At 35.2% G+C, this 23,971-nt stretch overlaps 1 protein-coding gene across 3 annotated transcripts; it reads right to left on the reverse strand.

Annotated features, from left to right (window-relative positions):
• Positions 1-3,295: 3,295 nt before the first annotated feature.
• On the reverse strand, positions 3,296-21,053 carry LOC115963833 (protein CHROMATIN REMODELING 24). 3 transcript variants are annotated; one of them, XM_031083020.1, is made up of 23 exons: positions 20,685-21,053; positions 20,543-20,599; positions 20,371-20,439; positions 19,193-20,226; positions 18,959-19,089; positions 18,692-18,746; positions 18,220-18,348; positions 16,964-17,071; positions 16,759-16,814; positions 16,590-16,680; positions 15,031-15,168; positions 14,783-14,860; positions 12,972-13,181; positions 12,815-12,886; positions 10,091-10,171; positions 9,889-10,007; positions 8,833-8,944; positions 8,278-8,346; positions 8,079-8,173; positions 6,545-6,673; positions 5,732-5,797; positions 5,505-5,637; positions 3,296-3,783 (listed from the first exon to the last, which is right to left on the reverse strand). In XM_031083020.1, the coding sequence occupies exons 1-23, from the start codon at positions 20,794-20,796 to the stop codon at positions 3,622-3,624; spliced, it is 3,306 nt and encodes a 1,101-aa protein (XP_030938880.1). In that variant the 5' UTR covers positions 20,797-21,053; the 3' UTR covers positions 3,296-3,621. The 3 variants fall into 3 exon arrangements, with proteins under 3 accessions (XP_030938880.1, XP_030938879.1, XP_030938878.1); XM_031083019.1 differs by having other exon boundaries at positions 20,371-20,442; XM_031083018.1 differs by having other exon boundaries at positions 20,371-20,445; positions 20,685-21,052.
• Between the last annotated feature and the right edge of the window lie 2,918 nt (positions 21,054-23,971).

Genomic DNA, 23,971 nt, shown 5'->3' on the forward strand with positions numbered 1-23,971 from the left:
AACATTGCTACTTTCCAACGGTTGAGTGTGGGTCTTCTGATGATCATGTTGTACGATGATGGGCAATCCACCACTAAGAAGTCAAGTTGTTTGGTGATTTGCTGGGGATAGGATCCTGTTGTGACCGTTAGTGTCACTATTCCTTTGGGGTACACCTGGTCTCCACTGAAGCTGACGAGGGGAGATTCGAATGGCCGCAACCTCTTGGGATCCACCTTCAGCTGTTGGAAAGCTAAGAGGTAAATAATGTCAGCAGAGATGCCATTGTCGATGAGAATTCGTCTGGTGTTGAATCCCTATATCATAAGCATGATGACTAGGGGTCGTCATATGGTTGTTTCACGCCTCTAGCATCTTCCTTTGAGAATAGAATGTCCATACTTGTTCGTCTTCTCTACTTCAAAGGATGCATTCCGTGAACGTTGTTCACAAGTCTTTGTTGGGACTTCTTAAGGTATTTGAAAAATCCACCAGTGGATGGTCCTCAAGCAATCGTCTTTATCTCTCCGATCGTGCTTTGCGGACAGTTGTATGACTTGTCTTCGTCTATGGGCAGGTTTTCCAATTTTTCTCTGCGATCATCCCTAGATCGGCTGGACTCACCCTTTTTTACGAACTTTTGCAACTTGCCTTTCTAGATCAATTCTTCCATCTGCTCCTTCAAGTCTCTGCAATCCTCGGTGTAATGGTCATGGTCTTTATGGAAACAGCAATATTTCCTCTTGTCTCGTACATTAAGCGAGGAATGAAGTGGTTTTGGCCACTTGAGGTGATGATCGTCCTTAATTTTCGCTAAAATTTTGCTAACATGCATCACTAGAGGAGTGAATTTTACCGTCCGTGAAATTTTGTCGTCTCTTCGCTTATTTCTATCAGAGCTAGTTTGACGATCGTTCCTTTCCCTCTTATGTCCCCTTCGGTCTTCCCTGACACTTTCCTTCCCTTTAGGCTTGCTTTCTTCCCCTATCGCAGCTAAGGCGTCTTTTGCATTCATTTACTTCTGGGCTTTCAGCAGCATCTCAGCCATTGCCTTCGGTGGGCTTTTCGTGAGGGCAACTACGAACTCCTTGGATTTTAAACTTGCTTTAAAAGTGGTTAACTGCACCGTGTCATCCACCTCGTCAACTTCTAGGACTTCTCTAGTAAAACGTTTCACGTATGACCTCAGGGGCTCCTTCTCTCCTTGCCTGATGGTGAGCAGATGGTCCACTAGTCTCTTCTGATGTTGCCCACCTACGAAATGGCGCACGAAGGAATTGCCCAGTTGCTTGAAGTTGTCAATGAATGATGTTAGTTTACTGAACCACACTCGCGCTGCTCCCTTAAGGGTGGTAGGAAAAGAGCGGCACAATATCTTGTCTGGGGGTTGCTGTAGACTTAAAGTTGTTTTAAAGGTAATGATATGGTCCAATAGGTCCTTCAGACCATCAAATGATTCGAGTTGTGGCAGACGAAACTTCGGGAGCAAGGGACACTCTAGGACTTTTGCAGTGAAGGGCGAGTCCGTCCTTCTGACCATCCCGTCCAAACTCTGGTCCATTTTTTCCCTCATCGCATTTCTCAACTCGTCCATTTCCTTCCTCATATCTCTGAGGAGGTCTAAATTCGCTTTGTCCGAAGAGCTCGATTGTCGGTAGTCATCTCTTTTATGGCTATCTTCGTCGTTATTCCTATTAGTCCAAACCCTCATAGGTGAACGATTTTCTTCCTGTTGCAATTGTAGCTTTATCTCCTGGTTTTGTTTGGTGAGTTCTTCTACGCTAGCTATAAGTGTCTAAATCTGCAAAGCTAATACTGCAGAATCTTGTGAGGTATTGGACTTCATCTGGATGTTGGAACCAATCGAGATTGCGTTTCAAACAAAAGTTTGAATTTTTCATCCCCATAGACGGCACCAAACTGATGATGCTGTAATCTTCAGTGGTTGGGTTCGTCCAAATGGCTTCCAATACAAGTTCATCTAGATTCTTGCAAGGTTAGTGAAAGAAGGGGGATCCTTTCAGGTGGTCCTTAGGGTGGTGCTGACCACAAAATCTCCGATGATAAAGTCAGCAAATGGAGCTCAAAGAAGAGAGAATTCAGTAATGAGAGTAAAATGATTAGTGTTTATGTACCTTGTCTGAGATTTGGTAGGTCCTATAAATAGGCTCTTCTTACTAGCTGTTGTCCTTCTTAATTGGTTACTTGAAGGCTCATTTGGTAACATCTCAGGCCTATTTAATTTGGCCTTAATGGAGGCCCTAACAGTCTCATCCTTTACATGTAACCGTCGGGGCATTAAGTACCCGTCTTTATGGCACTCTATCCTCGTCCAAGCTAGCTCTTCTGGACGAGGATAATTGTGTGGTCTATCATTTGCAATTTACAAACTCTTTTGGAATCTTTCCTCTAATACCATTATCATTAAAGCTTTAGTAGCTTGAGCAATTAGACCGAGCATTGCACATCTCTCCCTTTGATTGCCTCATGCCAAGAGTTTAGTGTTGAATTCCAAGCATCTGAAACAATTCAACTTCTTGGTCTCATGTCAAGTACACTCCATATTTCAATGATCATGAAAGGTTGTCAAAATCGGGATTCTACGTAAGATCGTGGAAGGTAAGAAGGATCGTAAATCATAAGATCAGATCGTAAATCGTAAGATCCTACATTATTTAAGAAAAAAAAAAAAAAACAAATTGGTATGTTAAATAATCATATAAATTATACATTCATAAAAAACCAAAAAATTGCATCCATTTGATGTAATTACCATACATTATTACATCCATTTGTAGCATCATTTAAAGAGGCCAAAAATCTCAAAACATGACACTCGATTGAGATGTTATTTTTATTTGGTTCAACTAACACATCTCTCTACATTAGAATAGCAAAACTTGGTCCATTGGGATGTTATTTTTCATTTGAGTCCAACTGAGCTTTTTGTCAATTAAAGAAGATTACAAGAAAGTAAGATCGTTTAAGATCATCAAAATCGTATGATCTTGAACGATCGTTAAGATCCTTCAAAGATCTGAATCATTTTAGGCAAGTAAAATCGTAGGATCATAAGATCCAAATCGGAATTTTGACAATCATAATCACGGGCAAAAATTAAAGTTTCGAATGGCCAAATCTAGGTGCACTATGACCAAAAAGATTAACATAAAACCCCATATGGGCTCTAGAACATGACCTAACAAATTTGCAGGGAAGAAAGAAGTTGGATGCAGAACATGACCCTTTTGGCATTTGCAAACTCCTACTAGCACTTATTTTGAGACTGGTTGTAGCTCAATCATTGTCAAGTTCATTGGCACTCTCAATGAAACATAATTCTCATTTATCACAAGGTAGCAACAAGCACAGGCCAATACATAGCAGCCAGACAAAAAATTACAGATCTAATCTAAATAAATACTCCAAAGGACGTAAATCCTGTCACATAATATCAATGCATGGTGACACTTACATTGCGCAAGAATTTCTGACACAAAACAGAGGCTTTTTTGTGTGGATAAGTACACAAAATAGAGGCAGTATACTCCAAATCATACAAACATATGATCAATCAACCCTACTAATAAACATACTATTTCTTTTTCGAAAGATTACGTTTGTTTAATCGGCATAAAAAATCTATACATTCAAAACCCTTTGAATCTCCCCACTCAAATCATCCAAATCAATAACTTGGTTTTCAGTTCTTTCTTCTTTCCTCATTTTATTGAGCTCAGAATTCAGTTGAACAATCTGCTTTTGTAATTTTTCTCCCTTATCAGGTAACCTGGAAACCATAACCTAAAAAAGAGAATAATGAAACAAACAGAAGAAACCTGAATAAGATTATATTTTAATCAAGACAAAATATAACTAAAAAATGACTAAACAAACTCAATTCAATACGGTTTAATATGAAACACACATAATGAATGTTGGATAGCTATACAGTGGTCAAGATTTGTCTGTTTAATCTCAGGGCTGTTACTTGGAGGTGCAGTTACTTAGGCCCTTGAAGGAATTATTGAACTTTAACTGTATTCTGCTCAGTTCTACAATTTGGATAGTTCGAGCTAAATCCCATATTATTGGCCTAAGACGTTAACGTAAATATAGAATATTGCTAGAAAAAGGATGAGATATTCAGAATGTTTAACATGGTTAGCAATCCTAAATTAACCCAGTTATGTGAACATCTCCAACTAAAGTGCAACTAGCAACCTTCACTAGAAGTCAAGCAGAATTATCTCCTATTGAAGCTTTTATTAACCAATCAAGGTTCAGTATAGCAAGCCTGTCAATTTTCAGAATATGAGAAGCTGCAGCTGCTATTAAAAGCTATCCTTCGACTGCCTCTCCAAAAAATAAAAAATAAAAATAGTCTGTAGCCAACTTCACAAAAATGGCAAACTACTGCACCATTGGTCACCAAACAGGCCAATATGATAGCCACTGTTCCATAAAGCTGAAAAAGACCCTCCAAAAGAGGCCTAATTTGATCCAAATCTTGTGCAAGGCTAACGGTTGGTAAAATCATGCTCAAGTACAAAGCACTAGAAGATCAGTTCTTTTCATCTCTAAAGCAAGGCACATTTGCAAAAGAGCACCTTCGGCACACTTTCTGGAGCTTTTTTAATTTCCTTTTATAATATATAAACTAAATGTGAAATTCACCAGTTAGATCTTAATGCTGTTGATATATAATGTTGATTTACAATGCAAAAGTCAATTTTATACCCCTAAGCCCACCCGTCCACCACTCCGTTACAATTCTATATGTAAAAGTTGATTTGAGACCACATTCCACAAACCACTCAGTCAAACCAAACATTGATCTCACCAAAGGAGACTCAAGCAAGACAAATTTTACCTTTTACTTCTCTCTCTCTCTCTCCCTTTGGCTTCTTTTTTAAATTCTCCCTTATTCACAAACACAACAGACAGGACCACCTTCTCTTCTTCCTTTCCCCCCCCCCCCTAAGGAGAGGCTATTAATTTAGAAAAGTAGGTGGAGAATATGATGAAGATTACAAATCTTTTTATGACAATTTTGATGGTCCTATGTTTAATAAGGATGATGATTAAATACTTTAGGCTTGCATTGCATTGCTTTTGTTAGGCATAGAAATTATTACTTAACATTCTAGTGCTTTTCGGCCTTTGCTTTTGGGGTATTATTTGATGCAACCATGTACTTCATGTCTTCATTTTAATCATTACTATCAAATATCATGGTTATGTATATTTTGTAAAGCATAAGAGAATCATATAAAATGCTATATTTCAATTTTATATGATCAATTGACCACTTAATTGTTATATTGTCCATTAATAATTATTTTCAAATTTACTAAATTATTTTTAAAAATTTTGCTACACTTCAACTAGGAGCACACTTGCATTTTGCACCTAAACTCCATGAAGCCTTTGGGCTTAAGTGCAACCCATGCTTTTACCAACACTAGCATGGTTTCATCAAGATCAAAATTATTTACCTAGCTATAAAGAGAGAGAATACGTACCTTATTTGCAAGCATTTGAGATAGATGCTTGATTTTCTCTTTAATGTCAGATTCTGTCAATTTACCCCCACTGTCAGGGGAAGAACTTTTCTTGTTCATGTTTACATCCTTTGGTTTGAAAGCATATGCAGCCCTACCAAAATATAAGGCAAGTTCTCACCACAAGAACAAATAGATTTGTAACTTTAAAAAATAAATTCACTATGATAGTTGCTTTTAGACCATACCCGTCAACAGTACGTTCAAGTGAAGAACTTGATGATGAACATCCAACAAATGTAGTTGCTTTTTTGCTGCACCCAAAAAGGAAATCTATAAGCATGGATGCTCCATTTTTTCAATATGTAATTCTGCAGTTTTCTTGCAGTTTTTGTCAATTGGGTTTACTTCCATAGCTGCCAAATAGGACTCATGAGGACGTGGGTGAGGGCTATTTGCTACTTTGTAATGTTTTGTACTATGTTTGGTTGTTGGTTAATTTGTGAAGCTACTCTTTCTTTTTCTTTTTTTATTTCTATAATTTGGGTTTTTTCGTATGCTAAAATTTGGTATCTTCATTATTTGGGGTTAATTTGGAGCTAGTTAAAAGTTGAACTAGTTTTTGTTTCAAGATTAAGTCTTCAACCTGCAACCATATGCTCTACCATGTTCTTATGCAGGAAGGAGATGTCATTTAAGCTAGAGTTCATCAACTTTATTTTAAGATTGGTCCAAACTAACTGAACCAGTTGGATAGTTTGCCAAAGCTTGTTAGGTTACACATGTAACCCACTAGAAAAGCTAAATAAGGGAATTAAACAAAACATAGACAAAATGGAGGGGGGGGCAGCAAAAGCACCAGTCCAGAGAATTAGTTATATGACAATTTAGGATTCGTAAATCTATTAATTAAACATAGACAAAGCACCATGCAAAAATAGGGAACAGATTTTATGTAAATTCCTTTGCCCTATAATGGTCCAAATGAGGGCACCAAAAATTTAAAATTAAAATGAATTGAGTGCAAAAGTTGACAGTGACAAGCCAAGAGAGGGAATCACCTAATCTCTTCATCTTCTTCTTGTACAACTTGGACAGGTGCTGTCTTGGAGAAGAGTAAACTGTGGTGACTAACTCCTGCTATACCTTGAGTGTGCAAGAACTCTATGTGAGCTTTCAAATAGTCATCCCTATGACAAACAAGAAAAATTATTGAAATTAAAATAGAAAAGATGTGAATTTCATGATCATACTACAGATCCTAAAGCCAAACAAGCACACAAAATCTGAAAATGTCATGCATGTGAACAGCATAATAAAAGCTTCATATTGCCTCAGTGGCCTAAATCTTATTATATAAAGGTGTTAAGCAAGACTGCTATGCATATATCTAGAAACTTCTACAAAACCTTAACTTTATGGACTTCTATATTTCATCTTCATCAATTATACTGTAAAAAGGGAATCACCACTATTGGTGTCCGTTATTTAATAATAATAATATTTCATGAACATAACAAGAATAGAATATAAACACAAACAGGCTTTTTGACAGATATTTCCTTAATAGTCTCCCACTTACACATAGACACCATCTCAATATTTGTTTCAAACTTTCAGACCCCAGAACTCCCATCACCCTAAGACACCTCTCTCTGTCTCTCTCTCACACACACACACACCCAGTTACCCTAAGACATTTCAATCCTAGTTTCAAGAAAAACTCGACTTGCAATCAGCATAGTCTTATGTGCAAGATCCCTTCAACTCCATCCAAATTTATTGGTATGTAACGTGCACACATATCACTGGTGCCCATTTCAGGCTCTTTAGTATTGTATAACTCTTGCTCTTATGATTGAAACTGTCAAAATGAAAGTACAAGTTGTTTACCTAGAAGGGAAAAAAAAGTTGGTTATGGCAAAGACACAACAGCTCAAATTTTACTAGTTTAATCAATAAGGAAATTGTCATCCAACTTATTTGTTCCTCAAGGTAAAAATATCAGGGTTTTTTTTATAAGTAAATAATAAGGTAATAAGGGCTCGAGTCATAAAATTGCCATATAGAAGAATCTTACAACAGACAAACACCTAAATTATCTTCAGAGTATCACCATTACTCTAGCTTCCATATGCATCCATGAGAGAACAATGAAAGGAGAATTTCTTAAGAATATGCTCAACAAAGAAAACAATTTCGTTTTGGCATTTCCGTTTTGCATCCTTCAATTCTTCCTAGATCAATACAAAGCTGACATTGTTCAAAATCATCAGCAACTAATAAACCCAAACAGGTTGACTGAAACTTTATACCACCTCAACGTTCAAATAAAATGAGACTTTCTAGCATATGAAGAAACACGCGATTATAATTTTACAGGGTAGATTATGATCTAGTGTTTTCAGATTTATGACAAACCCCAAAATATAAATTGAATCATATCCTAGCACTGAAGACATAGAATGCAAAAACATGTTCATAAGCACAACTCTGCACACAAAGACTACTAAGACAAGCATTATTAAATTTATTCTTTTAAAAAAAAAATATTTTACAATATAAACTTAAATTCCATAGACTCAGTATCAGTACATTATATGCTGGCAATCATGCTCTTCATGTAACTGCTGCTGGGTAACAGAGACATCAAACCCCTGTGCTGGGAGACTAAAAAGCTCCCGAAGATCCTATAAAAAAATTATCATAAGTTTAGTGCAGAACATCAAACCCTTGGGTCGGTAATGGTCTTGAAATCTGGGTAGTAAAGCAACACTTTTTTCTGAGTGCATACCTGCTGGCTGAAGTACCGAATTTGCTCTTTGTGCTCAGTTGCAGTTTTAAACAATCCTCCTTTATATATCTAAATCATAAATTCAAGCAGCAAATTAACGCAATTATATTTAATGCCTCAAACTTTAGAAAGTATGGTTGGAATATACTTTCAACCAATAAATATGCTAGGAAGCAAATCTCATGCCATATAATTGCAAAACACCAAAAAAGAGAGATCTCCTACATATATGTCTGGAAGCATGCATTTTATACACAAACAAAGAAAAACAGTCCAATATAACATGTTGACCTCATATTATCTTTATTCAATGTGACTCATTCAAGGGTTTTTTTTACTTTTGAACATTTTGAAACCTAAACTGTCTTAGCTATTTCCTTCAAGCAGCTTTATATGACTTAGAGAGAAGGGCAAGGCAATGCTTCCGTATTAGCAGCAACATATTGAACCTCAAGCAAACAAGAGGTTCCCACGGCAAGCTTCATGCGCCATGGCATGATCAAATATTTGCATCTGTACAGCCTGAATAGAGCATATAGGGGAAATAAACTTCACCTGCTTTCTATATATCTTTTCTTCAACAGTTCCGCATGTCATTAATCTATATACAATGACATCCTTTGTTTGCCCAATTCGATAAGCACGATCGACACTTTGGTTATCTGTACTGTAGGATAAACAAACTTAAATTCAGTTTAACAAATCTTGATCCACAGGTGAATTGAAAATCAAGGAAGACAGAAGAAAATTGTGAATAATTCAAAGACCATATAACTTGTACACCACTACAACCAACAGAGGAATTTAAAATTTAACAAAAAGACTACCAATCAAGGTTACATTAACAAAGCAGCCATGCGTAAATGGTTTTTTGCAAATATTATTCAATGCCAACTTGAGTCAGATAAAGAAGTGAGAGAAGACAAGAAATATTCAGCAATGCAACTTTGTAACTGATCCCTCAACAACTTCCTTGACCTCTGTTACTTCCACAGATTGCTAACACCCCAACCCTTCTCTTCACACTCCATTTTGCCATTAATAATGGTATGATATTATTAACAAGACCACATTGACTTCTTTAAGATTAGATTCAGATTTGGGCAAACCAAAAAAATCTGCTGCCCTCTAGGCAGAAACACTTAATTTTTAAATGATAGGTAACCTGACAAACAACTAAAACTGATAAACAGTAAACAACTTCTATTTTATGAGACAAAAATAAAGCAAAGGTAAAGTAAATAGAATTAGAATAGAAACAGTAAAATGATGTGACAGATGCATGATGAACCCTTTTTTTGCAACTATGATGAAACATATGAGAGAGAGAGAGGGAGCGAGGTTGTAAAAAACTTTATTATGCAAATAACCAACAAAAACTGCGAAAAATTACAGTTCATACAATACTAATTCACTCAAAAATAGAATAACTTTATGGCGACAATGACTACTGGACAAGACAAAGAAGTTTACCAAACAATGTTCGTTACAAGTGAAAAATATAACAAAGAAATTCTAGCTAATTTTTTTGTCTAACTTACAAGGTGGGTTTGTCAAAGTCGTCCATTTTTTTTTTTTTAAGAAAAGAAAAAAAATGGATATAAAGAGCACCTGGGATTCCAAGCAGGATCAACTACAATCACACGATCTGCTTTAGTTAGCGTAAGGCCTAAACCACCAACTTGAGATGTCAAGAGAAATATGGGGGCTCCAACACCTTCTTGGAAATCCTAAAGATAATAGGAACATGAGAATCAATTTATTTTTACCAAAAAAAAAAAATCTTACCATTTTTATTATATACAACACTTACATTAACAATCTTAAGTCTGTCACTAGCTTTTGTGGTACCATCAATGCGCAAGAATTCATATCCTTTGGATATTATTGAATTCTACAAAACAACAAATCACTAATAAGTAAACTAGCAAGAAAGCCTGATATAGCACAAATTACAGGTCGATAAGAAAACATGCCACTTAACAAACCATCAATGTACTATCATAACTCATCATTTCAACTTGCAGATACATTTTTTTATTGGTAGTTACACACGTAGCCAATGGGTTTTAAACCCAAAACCTAACTTGCCATCGTGCTTTTACAAGGGAAGAAGGTGACACTTGTATTAGAGATCACTGGCATTTAATGATCCATAAAATAAAATTTATTAAATGATTAAAAGAAATACCAAAGCTTTGTCTGAATTCTAAATCTGCTCAATCATCACACTTTTGATATAGTTCATTTCAAAAAAAGGGTGACGCAAAAGAACAAGCACCAACATGCATCTAAGGTGAACAAGGATAGATTTCATTTTCACAATGGTGAAGACTCTAGATAGGCCTCCAGTCACGGGTGTTTATGGGCATTGATGCAAGAAGATGGTCCATCCAGTGGCTCTGGATGCATGACGGAACCTCACCTCTAGTTGGGCCTAGTTCACCTAATAGATTAGGGAATTTATTTAATTTGCTTTGGTAATCTTATTTAAAATCCCCAAGTTTCTATATTGTTATGCTTGACTTGATCAATAAAACTTCTATTGGAATTGACTACAACTAGTGTACAACCAAGGATGTAAATTTGACATCTAATGAGTTTATCAAATGACAATATGGATGAATAACCACATAGGACTAAACTTCAATGACAAATCTAATGCTAAAATTATTAAAAACCAAGGAGATCTTATGCAAACTATCCTAAAATAAGGACCATCAATCTTAATGAGATCTACCTTGAGATTAGCTCCAGCATAAAAACTATGAAGAAATTATTCTTACCACACAAGGAAAATCTTATGTTATACCAAATAACCATATAATACTAACATTAATAGATAAAATGTCCAAATGCGTCCAAATAAATGTTATGGATGTAAATGAAAATAGAAGCAGCTACGTGCCTCAATGAGAATAAAAGTGACTTCCACAGTTGCATAGTTACAAGGCATTGCTTGTTTCTCACATGATGTCAATCAAACACGGGTTAAACTTCTACTCCTCAACAATCAGTGTGAGACTTATTTACCCTTAAACAAGCTCAAATGATGGGTTGAAGGTCAACTAGGATCAGATTATGACAAGTCATTATGTGGCAAATATAGCCAATATACAAGTGCAGCAAATGCAGCATTGGCAGTTCAGAACAAGCAATTCTTAGTGAAGGCAAGTACTAGGTGTTTAGAACAAATCAAAGAATAAACAAGGAACATGTAAGAACTAAGAACATACATACATACATACATATATATATATATATAGAGAGAGAGAGAGAGAGAGAGGACAAGCAAGAAAAGCAGGAATCTAAGATGACAAAAATTGACGAAAGACATTTAAAGGTTAAATAAAGAACAAGAAATGGACTTCAATCACATTAAATGTAACAACTCGAAGAAAGCGCTAGTCATATCTGGATTTATACCCCAAAAGGACTAGTCAAGTTATAATTGAGGCTCCTCATAATCACTTCTAAACTCAAGATCCACCTAGTAAACACCCAATATGGGATGCAACACACGCTTGCACAACACACAGTACCAATCCAATCTAATTGGATCCCCACAATTTGGGATGTCACAATCTCCCCCACTTAAATTACTGATGTTCTCATCAAGACCCATGTTTTGTTGCAATGCCCCCCAAGCCACATGGCATTACCAAGTTTGGATTGATAACGTTTATAATTTCCTGAGAAAAGCGTTAGCCATATATGCACTCTAAAAGGACTAGTCAAGTTACAATTAGAATTCCTTATAATCACTTATAAACCCAAGATCCATCTAGTAAACACCCAATGTGGGAATCAACACCCACACAACACACTCACATCACGTTTAAGGCATGTAGGAGAAATAGGAAGAATGGGAGAGAGGGTGAAGTTGAACCTATCAAAAGGCACATGACATAAGGTGATGGAGACCAAAATAATAATTTTAGATTGGTTTCCCCTCTTTTTGGCAAATGAACATAGTTTTAGGACAAAAGGTCTTACCTACTATTTGTTTTGCTGAAATTTTTTGCTAAAAGTGTGCTAAATTATACTGGTACTTTGAAAAGGTGAGAAAAGGTAAGAAAAATTGAACTTTTAAAAAGCCATACATAAAAGCTAAAAGCAAAAAAATTGGCTTATAATCCAATGCCAAATGGAGCCTTAGAACAATACAATCATCCAATACACACATCCAAAGATGCAAACAGGGCAATGACAAGCATGGCGTGGGCTCTATATATAAACAACTATACTGTACATGAATGCAGGTTTGTAGGTTCAAGTTGATGAAGTATATCATTGAGAAAGAATACATGAGAAGAGGCAATAAATTCCACACAAAACAGGCGTATTCAATAAATATAAAAAAGATACCTTGATAGAGAAAAGTGTCCTAAAATATACACTAATGCATGCAATAAGATATCCATCTTTGCAAAAACAATAAAGTAATAATTAAATAATAATAAAAACATTCCAATATCCCCATACTATCAACTATATTTAAGAGAAATTTTGAAAAGGAAACAAAGTTAAGACTAACCTGAATAAGATCAAGCATCTTACGGGTTTGAGAAAAGATAAGAACACGATGGCCCTCTTGTATCAAGTTATCCTAAGAAAATTCATTGCACAAATTATATTGAGCAAACATCTTAAATATCTGGAGCATCAATTAATTAATGTGCAGCACTCCTCACCAACAAAGATAATATGAAATATATTTTGCACGAAATAATGTCATGCTTCTCTTCCAAGTCATCTGTCTCAGCGACATCAGCTATGTGCATTGCTAATTTTTCAGCCATATGAACATCTTCCGGTTTTAGCATTGACTCCATTCCTTCCAATACATCTTCAGCAGCTCTCTTTGTCAAGAGAAGTGGATGATCACATATTTTCTTTAAAATCTGTTTCAAATCAAATTATATTTATAGTTATCTTTTTGGGAAAAAAAATAGTAAACTAAAGTTTAATTTACTGATTTCTGGGGCTAAAGAATAGAATAGCTTGGACAGGTGCATGACAATTTTGCCCCTGCAACTTGGCTCAATGGGGAAAAGCATTGAAGAACTATTAAAGAAAAAAATGAACGGCAAGGTTTGAACAACACATTGAATAATAGCAAATCCATGGTACTGTCCAGTGACAAATCATTTTCTGTTGATTGGTAGGTCTACACATGCCAGTAATTAACATATGAATCATATAATACATTTTAATGAACTCAAAATTTTATGAATTTTATACAATAATCTCCTTGTAACTAGATTATTAGTTTCATGTTCAGAACCCAGTTTGGATCAGTCGGCTAAATGGACAACCCAATCCTGTAGCTGGGCTGGGTTCAGGCCAAGTTAATTATTCAACAGAACCAGACTGCATCTCAGAACATTACTATCGGCCAATATATCAATCTACTGGAGCTTTTGTATCCAACCATGGTGGAAAGCTTTCCAACATCAAGAAGTCAAATTACCAGGTAATACATCAAAGTCTAATCATAACTACCTAAAATGTCAATTCCCACAAATTCAATCTTTGATCCCTATGCTTACTAGATGATCCCGCAATTTTTGTATTTTTCCTCCCAGGTAACATAGAGGTGACAGAATTTGGCAACCAATATGCATTATTTTGTAAAAGAATGGCAGACATAACATTAAGAAAAATCTTCATCCTTTAGGATCAAATATTATTATCAAAGCTAGTGATATAACAATGCCCACCATCCAAATATTGAAAACAAAAAAGGAAAAGAAAGAGATTCTTTGTATGCATTAAAAGGAGCCAAAATCATGTAATTATTCAAAAAGACTAGGTAGTTTCTTTCAGCGCAAATATAACAAGCATCAAATACCCAAAAAAATATTTTCCTTGATAGAAATACCCAAAAAAGTATACAAGGGTATGAGATTTAATGTGTTACTGGAATCTCATCACACATTTAAAGAGCACATTGGAACTAATTTAAAGTTCAAGTTTTTCCACTTGGTCATGAATTGTGACTAAGATCAGCATTTTGTTGTATCTTGCTTTGCATACAGAATTTAAACACTAAAAAATGAGACACTAAGAGAACAGGATCATTTGTCATCTCCTAAGGCTTTTTATATGCAATTTTTGCGCCCAAGAGGAGGGGACAGGGAAATTCAAACTAGTGACCTCCCCTTCATGAGGCGTGGTCCCCAACAAATGTTATGAGTAAATTATCTTATGACTAATTTATCGACACAACAATTTAAAATATAAATAATCCGAATTTTTATAACTGTAGCACAGAAAAATGAATCTTTAAAATTTGTTTCTTGCCAATTATCATTACCAGCTATTTTTAATAAAACAAAATTAACAAAGAATTCCATGACGATATCTCCAGATGCATGATCTAGTAGAGGCACTACTAGATCATAAAAGTAGACATTAAACATTATTTTAAAAACAATGATTTAACTACCAAAAAAAAAAAAAAAAAAACAGCAGAAGCATGATTAAGGATCATGAACAGTACCGTTAATGCAGCCAGTGGTGAACCATCAAAAGCTGACAGAACCAACTCACTTTTCAGAAAAGCTTCATAAAGTTGTCGCTACAAAATACAAGTGCAAACTAGGAGATCAACATGACATTTTAAACGAAACCACAATGGGAGATGAAACGAAATGTAGACTGAGAAAACTAGGAGATCAACAAGACAGTGAAAATAAAACCACAATGGGAGATGAAATGAAATGTAGACTGAGAAAAAGCAGATCAAACCTGGCAACTGGTTAATCTTAGCCACACAATGACCTCATTCTTCTTAGAAAGTTTTGCAGTTGTTTTGGAATTTTCTTCATTAAATACCTCACTCTTTAAGCGACGCAAAAAGTAAGGTTGAATACGTTCTCTTAGCTCCTGAAAAAAAAAAAAATATATATATATATATATATATTAACAATCTATTATTGTCCTTGTCTGTTCAAATAATAAAAGTTGAGAGCTACCTGTTAGAAAGCAAGAAAAAACAAGATGCAAGTGCAAGAGATTATGACATACAACAGATGCATATACATAGGGCAATTACAAGTATATAGCACACCATAAGTATAAAAGTTAGGAAATGACATTGATAGAGTTTTTCTTTCCATTCCTTTTAAACAGAATTTGGAAAACAGATTCTTAAAAATAGCCATCCATACTTGCAGCTCATCACTAACACTTATTGGCTATTATATAATGCATTACTTTAGAACCTCACTGGAAACCTAAACATCATTCAAAATTTAAAGCTAAACATTCTAACTTCTAAATACAGATAGATATGGACATAATTATTGTATTCCAGGTATCTTATTTAAGTGGCTGCAGAAACAAGCAGAGGAGACTGGAACCTACAGAAAATATTAATTTAAGCCAGGAATTTTGTAAGAATAATTTCTCCGCTCATTAGTAGGCTAATGAAGAATGTATGATAAAAATTATTGAAATAAGCAAAATCCAAAAGCATAAAACAAATAGCTGGTTGATACTTGTACCATAACCTTAAATGAACAGTAGTATCAATGGATCTGGATTTGTAAATAATATATTATAGGTATGTGCACAGATATAAAACATGTAAAAATGATTCTTCCCAGCTAGAGCTCCCCAAAAGGAAATATCTGGTTAGTGAACAAACGTATTTCCATTACTTATAAATTATATAAGCACAATATTATCTGCCAAAGTAATTTTTAGATTATTGTTATGAGAAAATTAAAAACCTTTTACATGTAAGATACCTTAAGCATCATCAGAACTGAAGTTTTTAACTGCCAAGAGGGCAATTGAAGATATACAATGTACACAAGGAACCAAACCAACATGGCATTTAATATCGAACTACTAAAACCCATAAGTAATGACACAAAATGAACATTATAAAAGCTTCTTTTCTCCCTTTTTGGAGGATCCAACAGATTTGACATCATCAAAGCCAGGTTATTTGGCAATTGATCCCCCATTGCATCATGTGGACCATTTGGAGAGAAAAAATAACCATAGGAATTTTGACAATGAAGAGAAATCAACACTGGATATTATAAATAGTTTTCTGAGAACTTTATCTTAATATTGCACCATTATTGGGGTGGTGTCAAGTAGTTCTATGGTTGAATCATATGAATGTATGTTTGTAATTCTTTGAGGAAGTTAACCATTTCAAGCTTTCATTTCTCATAAGAAACCATCATACATATCAAAAAGATAAAAAGACATCCAATTTATATCAACCAGAACCCAGGTTCAAGAAGCACAAACCATAATCTAACCATACTAAAATAGTAAAATATCACTACCTTTGCAACTGCTGAACCAATACGCTTTTCCCTATCAGTAGCCTTTTTTTCATTTCCACGAAGAATGGCATACTCGAATCTTTCCTTAAACCTGGGAAACTCCAATTTTTAGTGCCACAAGAAGCACAAGCATAACTCAAGACAACTGCAGCAAGATGAATATTATTACCATTTCTTGTCACCCAGCAGCTCAGGACAACAGAAGTTGAACAAGGCCCACAACTCCTATTTCCAAAAAAAAAAAAAAAAAAGACAGAAAACTATACAAGGATCACATATCTGAATTTGATTCAAATCTAAAAACATAGCATTGAAATAGGAGTATAATTTTAGAAAAGAACTAATGATCACATAACAAATGCCATACAAGATACCTTCAGATTGTTTTGTAATGGTGTGCCACTGATGATAATACGATGAGCACTTGGTATCTCAAGCAGACTTTTGGCTCTCTGTGTACTTGGATTCTTTATAAGATGCCCCTGGTTGTAAATGGGTTGGTCAGATAATAATGTAGTAGTCATAAAATACAACAGAAAGGTCGTTAGCTCATGCAAAAAAAAAATTATTATGCGCAATGATAATATGAGAACAGTAGTGAAATTTTAAATATAACAAATGATTATAAGATTCGCAATGTAACAGGGTCAAGACTGGCCTCTCCCTTCCCCAACCCTGCACAGTGAGAAAAATATTCTTCCTGAACCAACCTGCAACTTGAAAAAGCGCAATGTGAGGGCAGGAAAGAACTTTTATCTGAGTGGCAGATTCCCCATCAATCTGCCATGTGTAAGCCTTCAAATTTGAAACCTTAAAATGACATTCATAGACCTCATGTACAGTCCACAAAGCAGTCCTTGCAGGCCTAAACATTCAACTAAGCTGAGAATGTTAACCCCACTCAAGTTCCTTCACAGTTATTTGTTTTCTACAAAAGATTGCCAAGCTCCAAATGCTCACTCCCTTGTTTTTCTTGAACATTTTTAATCGCAAAAACATCACTCTAAATTAGTTGTTGACAGCTTGGAAGTACCTCATATCCCAACCTGAAAAGCTAAAGGGTTACACCCCTCCCATTCTTGCAATTGATAATATATAAATAGTACTGGGAATCTCAATTATATAGGCACTGCTGTATAATCAAATGCCCTTGCATTGGCAAAATAATGAGTCCCTGATTGGCTGAATGCACGACATGCAAAACAGATCAAAGTTTCTTATATTTAAAATTGTATACTTCCATTGAGATTTGAGACTTTAAGTCCTCTTCAGGCATGCAATTTATTATTTATTTCTACCTAGCTTCCACAAAACCAATACGACTGATTCAAATCTCTACCTGCACCAACTTATCACATTCTATGACATGAGGGATTGCTTTGTGTCAAGAAGATTAAAAAAAAAAAAAAATCAAATATATATATTCCCATCAAAGTAGCAATTACAAACATAAAAACAATACATGCAAACATATTACATGTGAGTACAACTAGAGTAGGGTGGGTTTTGGGGGGGGGGGGGGGGGGGAGAACAAAACATACTATGCATTACAGTAATGCGGTCAGGCATTCTAAATAATTAGCAGTCCATTTAAAAATCAAAACTACAGGGAAAGGATGTAACTAAATACCTCATCAAGTATCATATAATCCCATGTGACGCTATCTTCACTGTCCTCGTCCTCAAAGTCATAGTCCCCCCGTAAAGATTTTGAGTTGTTCCGTACAATATCATAAGTTGTGAGTAGAACACCTTTGTCCTGCAAGTAGCAAACACAGAATCTTATCATCCCACCCAACAATGAGCAAACCAAGAAAAGAACACCAGCCCCATGGTACCATAGCTCTAGAAACCATAACTATCAAAATTGCAGAGCAACCATTACATGGAAGGTGTGACAAATTTTGAACTTCCAAGTTCAGCATTTAACCAAATTTGAACTTAGGAAGATTGTGAATCAGGTTAACGTATTCCAGACTGGCATAAACTCTTTCAGCCTCCATCAAATTTCAAGTTCAATCTAATGTATAAACCTTGTTGTGTGTGTAGTATTGATTTGCTAGAAATATTTTAAATGCCAAGTTGCCAACCAATATATATACCTGAAGTACATACTGGAGCTCGTACTGTCGAGCTTTTGGACAAGTCCCATAGTATCTGCATGGACAAGTTGGTGATTATGATTCTTACAATTTTTTTTATTGGTATATTACAATTGTACAAGATGGGTTTTGAACCCACAGCCTCACCCTCCACCTAGGACTTATATAGGTAGGAGATGCCGATTGAACTAGAGCTCATTGGTTTATGATTCATACATAAATAAATATTTTTTATCTTTAACAAAGGTACAAGCCAAGTAGCCTTACTCTCTTATCTTATTAGAGAGCCCCACAACTGATAATTCTTTGATCCAATGGGGGAGTAGCGTTTTTGGGGCCACAATTATTGCCCTCTTAATCAAATGCGAATGAAATAATCCAGCTAAGAAGCCACAAATCTGAAATAAGAAAAAAAGAACTATCAACAAATTACAAATATTATATGCGTGTGTGTGTATATATAAAACAAAATTTCCTAATAAAATATATCCATTTCTTTACCTGCATTGTCTTCCCCAAACCCATGTCATCCCCCAAGATTCCACCCTTACCCTGACAATGCAAAGCCCAGAGCCACCTTAACCCATCAGACTGATGTGGGTACAACATTTTGGCAATCTTACCAGGCAACTTGTAACTAGATTTTGGGCCATTCAAAGTTATAGAACCATCATTCTCCACAACAGAATCATCTGCATAATCATCCAACACATCAACACCATCCAAATCATCATACTTGTCTTTGGATTTACTCCCTTGCCTCTTCACCTCCTTAGCAATTCCCTTGCCACTCAAAACAACACAATCATCATCATCTTCTCCCTCTTCAACTTTAGACACTCGAAATTGTTCCACAGGAACTAACTTCTTATCCACCCTCTGAGGTTGAGGTTCAATCCCTACACTACATTTCGTTGTCCCATGTACCCTACCTACAAAATTGTCACCCTTCGAATCAATATGCAAATCATTTACCTCCTCTTCCTCAACTTCAGACACAAAAGGTTGTCCCTTAGACATTAATCTCTCGCCCACCCTTTCGGGTTCATTTCTATTTAGCCTTTGACTATCGTTCTTCACTCCATGTACCCTAATTCCTTCATATACCTTCCCCAAATCACTTCTCACTTCATGCTTTTCTACAACATTTTCAACCCTATCTCCATCCCTCTCGATCACGTCCAATGAGGAATCAAACGTGTCAGATGCAGATGAAAACGAAGACCCAGCACTCGCATACTCAGGCAAACCAACTTTCTCCTCCTCACCCGGGCCAACCCTCTTCGGAGCCTGCTTCTTCTCAATGGACATAAAATCAAACTTAGCACTTAATTCATTGAGAATATCCCTAATCTCATTCCCACCCCCATTCTCACCACCACCCTGAACAACATTTTTGGGCATTGGCGAATCAAAATCAGCAAAACTAGGCTCATCAAGCACCGCTCTTTTATCAGCACTATCATTATCTCGAGTTGAAACTTTACATAAACGCCGCCTACCTTTGATCTTAACCTTCGTTGGCTCCTCTTTCTCTACAGACCCATTCAATAAAATAAAATTAAAAAATCAACCATATAATAAAACGACAAAAACACTTTCACTCATACATTATTCATACAGAAATTTATACATACACATGGCGTACAAGATATAAAAAGGGGAAAATAAATAAATACCGAGCTGAGAATCAGAATCATCGGGAATATTATCATCGTCTTCATTGACTATCGATGGCTTCGCTTCTCCTACTTCTACACAGTACATCAATCAACACTTACTCTCAAACATTTCAAAAAATTTCATGAAAAAAAAAAAAAAAAAAGTGAGGAGAGAGAAAGAGAGGAATACCGAGCGGAGGAGAATCGAAATCGGTGATCCCTGAGAATTGGGGAATACCATCATCGTCTGCGAGAGACACATTATTCAATAATCAGTGTAAATTTTGAATAATATCTTAGAGAGAGCGAGAGGGAAATGAAGGAGTGAGTACCGAAAGAGTGCTTGGAGGAGGGTTTAGGAGGAGCGGAGAGGTCTTGGAGAAGACGGTAATGGCGATCGTTGAGGCTCATTGGTGTCTTCCGGCTGCCCTTTCTGTCCGCCATTTTTGAAGCAGAGAGAGAAGAGAAAGGAAGGGAATATTAAGCAAATCTCTGTGACTGTCTTTTGAAAATGGACATTCTGAGTGTTACTTATATATATACAGAGCCATAGGGGGAGAGAGAAAAGGTTGGGGGGCAGGGTTTTGGGTTGTTGTAATTCTTGTGGGCTTTCAGGGGTTATTTGGGGGGTCAATATTGTTTCCCGCTCTTGTGAAGTTTGAATTTTGTATCCCTTATGGAGTGGTGGCCTTTATTATTGTTAATTTTCCATTACCTCTGTGTTTGTGGATGCAGTTTAGAAAGGAAATGAGAAAGAACGGGAAAAATCACATATTTCTCTTATGTATGTTTGGAAATAGGGATGGAAAGAGTAAAAATAAATGAATAATTCTTTTCTTTCTTTTTTTTCTTTTTTTGATAAGAATTCTTTTCTTTCTTATGGGTGGTTGCAAAGAGAAAAGAAATGGAAAGATCAAAATAAAAAGAATGTATATTTTCACTTACATGCCCACATGAAATTGAGAGAGTTGTTAAAAAAAATTAAATAAATAATGGGCAAAAATGTGATTTCCAGTACATGAAAAGAGTATTATGCTAGGCTCTATTTTTGGTTGAAGTTTTTCTCTCTATTTTCGGCCCAAAATGGGCGGATTGTAGAATATGAGCCCGAGTGCTTTCTCCTCTTTTCTCTTCTATTGCATAAACCAAATAAAGGAAATTGTTGTTGTACGAGATTTTGGAACACTCCACTATTCGTCTGGTGTGTATAGTATAGAGACGAACAACATAGTGATTATTGAATTTAGTTTTGAATCTCATACCTTATAGATCCTATAAAGCATTGGGAACCATTAGATCAATCTTTTTAGTTGGTTTCTTTAAATAAAAATAATAATATTTACAAATGATAACATCCTTTTTGGTATATATATATATATATATCTTTAAAATTTGAAGGGCAAATTACATAGAATACCCTCCAAAAGACTGAGCTACCATGTGTTTTGCTTAATGGCGTTTACCTCTCTTGCAGTTTGTTTAAGGAGACATTTACCTTGCTTGTGCTTTGCTTTATAACGCTCTGTTTGTTTCGGTAATAATATTTTCTAAAAAATTAGTCATTTTCAAAAAAATATTTTCTAAAAAACTATCTCATTTTCCTATGTTTGGTTGTAACATTAAGGGATCGTTTGGTAACATTGTTTTAGTAACATTGTTTGTATTTTTTTTGAAATACGTGTGAGTGAAAAAGTGTATGAAAATACATGTGATGTTGTTTAAAAACTGAAAACATGTTGTTAAACCACACTACTAAACGGGGCCTAAATGAGTTGAAAAACAATTTTTTAACTTCCCTTATTTAGCTTACTATGAAATAAAGTTGTTTTCCAAACAAAATTAGTGGAAAACAATTTCTAAAAATAAGCCATACTTTTTATATTGACCAAAAATAGTTTTTCTTTGACTCATTTTTTCTAATACTATCAAACACTGGAAAACACGGAAAACTGTCTTTGCACAACGTTTTCCATCAAAACAAATAGAGTGTAAGAAATTTTTGCTAATTTCAAAGTAGTTACATGCGGTAAGTGCCAACAATACCCATTGAAAAATAAATTTTTTTTTTTTAAATTGTTCTATCTTAAAGGTTTGTAATTCATAAACATACACAAATCCGAATGGAGATTTGAATGAGAACACTGGAGAGAGATAGAGTGTTAAGGACATATTTTATGTAATTGGCTAATCTTTTGACAAAATGCACTTTACTTGTAATTTGGTAGATCTAAGATGAGTTTAGTACTTCAAGAAACAAGAGTTCAAGTCAAGTATTAAAACCATAAAGATTGGACCAAGAAATAAGTGAAGAAAAGTTGTTCATTAAATCTCGACAAATACCTCGACAAAAAAATGATCTATCAAGATTTAAGAACAACGCTCGACAGAAGTTGAATATGTAGAGATCTACGAAATCAGAATTTCCAGATCTGATTTTTGGCCCTAGCTGACATATATGTGAGACATATATAAAGCTTATTTTAAAGGCTGTTATACATGGAGAAAACATACAGAAAGTGACCTAGTGCCTTATTTTCTCTGCAATAAGTTACTGCATCTTTTGCGCCTTAGGGTTTTGTAACCAAGTACTTCTTGATCTTCATTGTTGATGAAGTGAAGAACTTTGCAACCAACAACATCTTCAAATTGCTGGAGTTAGTCATGTAATGGGATCCGTGCAAAAGGATGACATTCATATATTGAAGAGCTCAGAGGTTTTGAAGCGGTAGAAGGTTGCTGCTGTGAGTTCATCTACGAGAATTGTAGAGTCTAGGAACAAAGGTTTTGTACTAAATCTGAAATTTCTCTGTACTAAAATGAGTTGCTTTTCGGAAAGGTTTCCCCCTAGGTTTTTTACTGTGAAACTAGTTTGTTTCATTGGTTTTCCTTGGTCATCATATCTTGTCTTATTTACTATTCCGTTGTGCATAATGTTGACATAATATTGATGTTTGTTTGTTTTAACAAGATTTATTCATAAGAAATCTAGTTAACAACTTGGGTTTAAAACTTGTTTATTCTATTCATCAGTATCTAAATTTCCCAACAAGAAGAATGCAAGAGTAAAATTATCTTTTTCTTCAATTTTTTTTTTTTTTTTTTGGTAATATTGGCACTTGGCACATTATTTGCATCATCAAAATCAGTTGAATTTAGTAGAAATTTCCCATAAAGCAAACAACAAGGAAGAAAATATTGCATAAAGAAACAACATATTTGCTAAGTGTCACAAAATCAACTATTAGGTAGTTCCGTATTTTAAGGATTAACCACGTATATGCTACGTGTAATTTACCCTGTGTAATACAAAAAGATCAAACGGTTATTTCAAGTAAATTATTTAGCAAGAAAACTCATGTAAGTGGATGTACACGATCTAGTGCGGTGCAGTTTTAGCCATATTTATCACCACATAGCACCTCACCTTAGTTGATTTAGTCACCTCATCATTGCGGTGCAGTTTTAGATTGTGTAGTGTGGTTTGGTCACTGTTGGGTTGGGCCTTTTTTAAAAATTTTAGGTTGGTTTGGGCTAGCATGAATGTGTTTTTTTTCCCTCTTTGTTTTGGGTTTATTTAGAATTATCTGGCAGGTTCTTAGTTGTGAAGGAGCTTATCTTT

Source organism: Quercus lobata, chromosome 10 (genome assembly GCF_001633185.2).
Source record: "Quercus lobata isolate SW786 chromosome 10, ValleyOak3.0 Primary Assembly, whole genome shotgun sequence".
Classification (NCBI taxonomy): domain Eukaryota; kingdom Viridiplantae; phylum Streptophyta; class Magnoliopsida; order Fagales; family Fagaceae; genus Quercus; species Quercus lobata.